The sequence below is a fragment of the Triticum urartu genome, chromosome 2A (genome assembly GCF_056163025.1).
Source record: "Triticum urartu cultivar PI428250 chromosome 2A, HENAU_Tu73, whole genome shotgun sequence".
In the NCBI taxonomy this organism is placed as follows: domain Eukaryota; kingdom Viridiplantae; phylum Streptophyta; class Magnoliopsida; order Poales; family Poaceae; genus Triticum; species Triticum urartu.
This window is the reverse complement of record NC_141874.1, coordinates 409,056,063-409,062,762: the sequence shown is the minus strand read 5'-3', so window position 1 is coordinate 409,062,762 and position 6,700 is coordinate 409,056,063. Positions and strand designations below refer to the sequence as shown.

General features: G+C 50.1%; 1 protein-coding gene across 1 annotated transcript; it reads right to left on the bottom strand.

Annotated features, from left to right (window-relative positions):
* Window positions 1-893: 893 nt before the first annotated feature.
* Window positions 894-6,248, bottom strand: LOC147985284 (uncharacterized). Its single transcript, XM_087541498.1, has 3 exons — window positions 5,153-6,248; window positions 3,212-3,215; window positions 894-1,686 (listed from the first exon to the last, which is right to left on the bottom strand). The coding sequence occupies exons 1-3, from the start codon at window positions 6,246-6,248 to the stop codon at window positions 894-896; spliced, it is 1,893 nt and encodes a 630-aa protein (XP_087397624.1).
* Between the last annotated feature and the right edge of the window lie 452 nt (window positions 6,249-6,700).

Sequence of the window (6,700 nt, the reverse complement as noted above, 5' to 3'; positions counted from 1 at the left end):
GTATCAACAGCTGTAGCAACAATGACAGGCTATGCATCAGGATAGGATTAACGGAAAGCAGTAACATGCTACACTACTCTAATGCAAGAAGTAGAGAGAATAGTAGGCGATATCTGGTGATCAAGGGGGGGGGCTTTCCTGGTTGCTTTGGCAAGTAGGGGTCGTTAACAACATAGTCGGACGCGGCACCAGCAGCGGCGTTAGTCTCGTAGTCTATCGGAGAGAAGAGGGGGAAGAAACAATGAATATAATGCAAACAGATGCATAGAGATGCATGACATGACAAGTAGCGGTGCTAGGGGTGCCCTAACGCGGTATAAGGTGATACCGGTGAAGGGGGAAAACATCCGGGAAAATATCGCCGGTGTTTCACATGTTCGGACAGATGAGTCAGAGGGGGAAAGTTGCATGTTCGCTATGCTAGGGATGTGTGGCGGACTAACGGGCTTCGTATCCGGATTCGTCTCGTCGTTCTGAGCAACTTTCATGTACAAAGTTTTCCCATCCGAGCTATAGTTTATTTTATATTGATTTTAAAAGATTTAAATCATTTTTAGGATTTATTTAATTATTTTAAATCAACATTATCCAGAATAGTGCATGCTGACGTCAGCATGACGTCAGCATGACATCAGCAGTCAACAGATGTGTTGACTGGTCAACCTAACGTGTGGGTCCCACATGTCATTGACTGTTTAGTCTATTTAGGGTTTAACTAATAAAATTACTGTTTAGTTAACTAACACTAGTTAATTAGGTTAATTAAACATTAAATTAATTAACTTAATTGATTTAATTGATTAATTAATTAATTAATTGATATATTATTATTTATTTTATTTTATTTTATTAATTCTTTTTTTGTAACGTTCCAGGGCACTGGGGCCCCCATGTCAGTGGCCCAATGGGGCCATAGCAGGCAAACGGGTGTGCGGGCGCACGGGCGTGGTGCCCGTGCCCGAGGCTGACCACGGGCGCGGCCGCAGAGTGGTCGGTCGGCCGGTGCTGCGCCCTGCAATGGCGAGCCGAAGTAGTGGCCGGACGTGGGAGGGCGGTGCGTGAGCACGGCGAACGGCGGGGAGAGCGGCCGCGGGGTGGGCGCGGCCTGGCGCCGGCGCGGGCGACGGAGACGGAGCAGGGGCGACTTGACGGCGACGGCAGCGGGGCGGCCGTTGGGGCGCGTAGGGGAGGCGGCGGCGGCCGGAGCGCGCGGGCGCCAGAGGACAGCGGTGGCGGGCGGCGGCTTGGCCGGAGCAGAACCGCGGTAGGGGACGGGCAGCAATGGCCACGTGCGGCCATGGGCGCGTGCGGGGGCGAGCGTGCAAGGCCGCGGCATAGACGAGGTGCGCAAGAGCATGCGCGTGGTGGCGGGTGGCACGAGAGCGTGCGTGAGGCGGCGGCGAGCGCGGCAAGGCGACGAGCGGCGCAGCCGGGGTAGGCACGGGAGCGGCAACGAGCGGCGCGGCAGGGGTAGGCACGGGAGCGGCGACGAGCACGAGCGCGCGCGTAGCACGGACAGGCGGGGTCGCGTGAGAGAGAGGGGAGGAAGGGCACGCGCTCACGATGGCGGTGTAGGGATGATGGCAGTGGGGCACGGGGAGGAGGGCGGAGACGATGCGGCGGAGGGGAAGCAGGCCGGCGAGGGGGCTCCGGGCGGCGATGGGCGATCCGGGCGGCGGCCTCCTCCTCCGATCCCGATCCAATCGGGGGAGAGAGGGGGATATATTTTCGGGGGGGAGTGGGGTGTCGGTGGGTTGACCGGTGGAGTGGGGAGGGGGTTATGGAGTGCGGGGATGAGCCGGCCTGGTGGGCCGTGGCGCAGTTGGGCCGGTGGCTTGTTTGGCTGGAGTCCGGGGGGTCTTTTATTATGTTTTTTTGTGTGTTTTCTTTCTTTTTCTTTTATTTGTTTTATTTTCTGTTTTTAAATCATTTTAAAATATTTAGGAAACTCCTAAAAATGAGTTTTCTCCACAATAACTACCAGTGCAATATTTGGCACCCACCGAACATTTTTGTTTCTATGTTTGAAAATTTTGATGTTTGACATTATTTAAATTTTGAATTTTGAAAAGTTTTAATCCAACGCGAGATTAGCAACAGTAACCGGGGTGACATGGCACCATTAACATGGGATTACTGTAGCATGATTATCCGGGCGTTACAAAACTCCTGCACTACAAGAAATCTCGTCCCGAGATTTAGGAGGTAGAAGGAAACAGTGCGGGGTATTCATCACGCAGGCGGTCCTCGCGTTCCCAAGTGGCTTCATCTTCAGAGTGATGCGACCACTGGACCTTGAGGAATTTGATCGCCTTCTGACGTGTGCGGCGTTCATCTTGGTCAAGAATGCGGACCAGATGCTCTTTATAGGAGAGGTCCTGTTGCAATTCGAGCACTTCATGATCCACTGCTCGGATTGGATCCTTGAAGCAACGGCGTAGCTGTGACACGTGGAACACATCATGAACCTGAGAAAGGTTGGGCGGAAGCTCCAGTTGATATGCCACTTTTCCACGCCTTTCGAGAATAGTGAATGGGCCAATATAGCGAGGAGCTAGCTTGCCCTTGATCCCGAAGCGGTGGGCACCCTTCATTGGTGTAACACGAAGATAAGCCTTTTCGCCGGGTTGATAGACCATGTCCTTATGATGATGGTCATACTGACTTTTCTGACGCGACTGAGCAATCTTCAGATTCTCGTGAATAATGCGGACTTGTTCTTCGGCCTGTTGGATAACATCCAGACCGAAGAGTGGGCGTTCCCCAGTTTCTGACCAGTTTAGAGGGGTCCCACACTTTCATCCATATAACACTTCAAATGGGGCCATCTTCAAACTAGCTTGATAGCTATTATTATAAGAGAACTCGGCATACGAAAGAGATTCCTCCCATTTCTTGCCAAAGGAAATTACACAAGCTCGAAGCATGTCCTCGAGAACTTGGTTGACACATTCAACTTGTCCTTGCGACTAAGGATGAAACACAGTACTGAACGACAGATGAGTTCCCATAGCTTCTTGGAAACTAGCCCAGAATATGGAAGTGAACAAGCTGCCACGGTCTGAACTGATAACTAGTGGAATACCGTGAAGTGAAACAATTCTGGACATGTAGAGAGTTGCAAGCTGACTAGCAGTGATTGTTTCTTTGACCGCCAGAAAATGTGCAACTTTAGAAAGCCGGTCAATGACGACAAGAATAGCATCATTACCTTTCTGCGATTTGGGAAACCCAATAATGAATTCCATTTCAACATGGTCCCATTTCCATTCAGGAATAGAGATAGGTTGCAGAGTTCCAGCAGGCCTTTGATGCTCTGCTTTGATACGACGGCAAACGTCACACTCAGCAACATAACGCGCAATGTCTTGCTTCATATTAGACCACCAGAATCTCTGACGAATATCCTGATACATCTTTGTACTACCAGGATGGATAGATATAGGCGTATCATGAGCTTCTTTCATGACCTCCTGTGTCATATCAAGGTTTTTATATGAACATGGCACCACTAGGCGGCCCTTGAAGTACAAGGTGCCATCATCAGCAATAGTGAAGAAGGAGGGCTTGCCTTTTGTGAGGTAACGCTTAATCTTGTGGGCTTGAGAGTCATATCCCCGAATTCTCTTGATGGAGTCCAAGAGATCTGGTTCGACAGCCAAGGTATTGAGAGAACCCTGGGAAACAACACGGAGGTTCATCTTGCAAAACTCCTTAGGAGGGGGAGCGAGGGCACCAGGGGGAACAATATGGAGGTTCAGCTTTGTGAATTCTTCAACAAGCGAGGGCTTAACTTTGCGAACCTAGAGGTGGTTGCAGTAAGACTTGCAGCTCAAGGCATCAGCCATTACATTAGCCTTGCATGGGGTATAGGATATACCCACGTCAAAGTCTGCAACAGTCTCCATCCATCTCTGCTGAAGGAGGTTCAGGTCTGGCTGAGTAAACAAATACTTCAGACTTTGGTGGTCGGTGAAGATCTGGCAACGATTACTGAGAAGGTAATGTCACCACTGCTTCAAAGCATGAATAACAGTAGCAAGCTCGAGGTCGTGAACTGGGTAGTTTTCTTCGTGAGGGCGCAGTTGACGAGAGGCATAAGCAATCACTCTACGCTCTTGCATTAGGACACAGCCCAGTCCTTGACGGGAAGCGTCGCAGTAAATGACGAAGTCCTTCGTAGTATCAGGTGGAGCAAGCACTGGGGCACAAGTCAACTTGTCTTTGAGCGCCTGGAAACTTTCCTGACACTTGTCTGTCCATTGGAACTTGACGCCCTTATGCAACAGGTTAGTCAGAGGCCTAGCGATCTTGGAGAAGTTCTCGACGAATCGATGGCAATAGCTGGCGAGACCGAGAAAACTTCAGACTTGCTTGACATTCTTCGAAGGAGTCCAATCGATAATAGCCTGAACTCGTTCAGGGTTGACGGCAATACCATCCTTGGAGATGACATGCCCAAGATAGGTTACTTCAGGGAGCCAGAATTCACACTTGGAATACTTAGCATACAGTTGATGCTCCCGTAGCTTTTCCAGCACAAGACGAAGATGTTCAGCATGTTCCTCCTTGTTCTTGGAAAATACAAGGATATCATCTAGATAAACCACGATGAACTTGTCGAGGTAATCCATGAATATATAGTTCATCAGATGAGAGAAGGTGGTGGGAGCATTCGTTAAGCCAAATGACATGACGGTGTACTCGTATGATCCATACCGAGTCACGAAGGCGGTCTTTGGGATATCCTCTTCACGAACACGGATCTAGTGGTAACCAAACCTCAAGTCGAGTTTGGAGAACACTGATGAACTAGCCAGTTGATCATAAAGATCATTGATCCGAGGGAGGGGATATTTGTTCTGAATAGTGGCTTGGTTAATAGGACGATAGTCTTGGACTAATCAGTTCATCCCATCCTTCTTCTTAACAAAGAGAGAAGGTGCTCCCCAAGGAGAGAAACTAGGGCGAATGAAACCTTTGCTAAGAGATTTGTCGATTTCCTCCTTAAGCTCAATGAGTTCATGCGGCGGCATGTTGTACGGTCGTTTGGCTATAGGGGTGGTGTCTGGTTTCAAGTCGATGATGAATTCGACAGCTCTAGCAGGGGGGATCCCTAGAAGTTCTTTCGGAAAGACGTCTTGGAATTCACGAACGATGGGGGTGTTTTCAATGCCCTTGAGTGGTGCGGTGTTCAATGCATTCAAGGCATAAATCCATGCCTCGGCATTTTGAACCAGATGAGCCTGGTAAGTAACTATTTCATCGGAAGGGTGTAGCAGATGGACGGTCTTAGTGGCGCAAACTATAGAAGCAGTATGCGCTTTCAACCAATCCATCCCCAAAATGAGGTCGATGTTAGACGACTTCAGGATAATGGGAGAGGCATAGAATTCTAGCCCTTCGATTTCCACGGGGACGTCGATGCCAACCATGGAGGTTTGACATTGTCGCACGGGGGTTTTTACCACTACCGAAGTGTTCATCTCCTCACATTTAACGTCGTGCTTGTATGCAAAATCTTCTGACATGAATGAATGCGATGCTCCTGAATCGAATAAAACAGATGCAGGTACTGAATTTACGAGGAGCGTACCCATCACGGTAGCAGGCTGGTCTTGAGCTTCATTAAGATCAACGTGGTTGGCATGAACACGACCATAAGACCTGGCATTGTTGTTGCGAGGCTGGTTGCTTCCACGGCCAGCTGCAGGGAGGACCAGTTGATTCTGGTTCTGGTTGCATTCCCTAGCACGGTGTCCTGGTTGACCACACCTGAAGCACAGACCATTATTGGGAGTGGGAACAGGAGCTCGGGGTGGTGGAGCTAGAAGTCTTGGCTGCCTAGTTGGTGGGGGAGGCAGACGCGGTGCAGCATAGGACTGCCTTGGAGTAGGTGCAGCTGGCTGGTACATGCTGTTGGGAATCCATATCCTACGCTTCTGTGAGGACGGGCCCGAAGATGAGCCCGTGTCACGGTTGCGCCTGTGAGAGCTCTGGTGTTCCTGCAGACCAGTTTCGACATTGATGGCCTTGTTCACCAAGGTGGCGAAATCAGCAAAGTCATGCACTAGAAGTGTGAGCTTGATGTCAGCTTGAAGGCCATCACGGAACTTCTCCTGTCTGCGTGCATCAGTTGCAATGTCTTCTTCAGCATAGCGGGACAAGTCCAGAAACTCCCGTTGATAAGCTTCCACAGTTTTGTTGCCTTGGGTGAGGTTGCGAAACTCACGCTTCTTCCGGTCCATGACTCCCTGAGGAATGAAGCGGGCACGGAAAGCAGCTTGGAAGTCTGGCCAGGTGATGATTGTTCCAACTAGCAGAGTATGCATGTGGCTGTCCCACCATTGAGCAGCGGGTTCTTTCAGGAAGAAGGAAGCAAAGGTGGCATAGCTGACAGGGGCTACATCAGCAGACTCCATCTCATAGGTGATGTCATGAAGCCAGTCATCAGCATCCAGAGGCTGAGTTGAGTTGCGGTACATAGTTGGGTTGAGGCGCATGAAATCCTGCAGAGTCACTTGGGCTGGCTGCTGGTTCATATTGGGGCAAGGAAACTGAGCCATAATATTCTCCATGAACTGGCGATTCAGCTCAAACTATTGCATCATACCAGCCATGTACTCAGGCGGTGGTGGGGGATGGCCACCACGACCATGACCACCTGGTCTAACCATCCTGCTAATATATAACAGGGGTA

Coding starts and splice junctions, on each gene's coding strand:
- LOC147985284 (XM_087541498.1), bottom strand. CDS start 6,248: ATGGACCGGAAGAAGCGTGAGTTTCGCAACCTCACCCAAGGCAACAAA.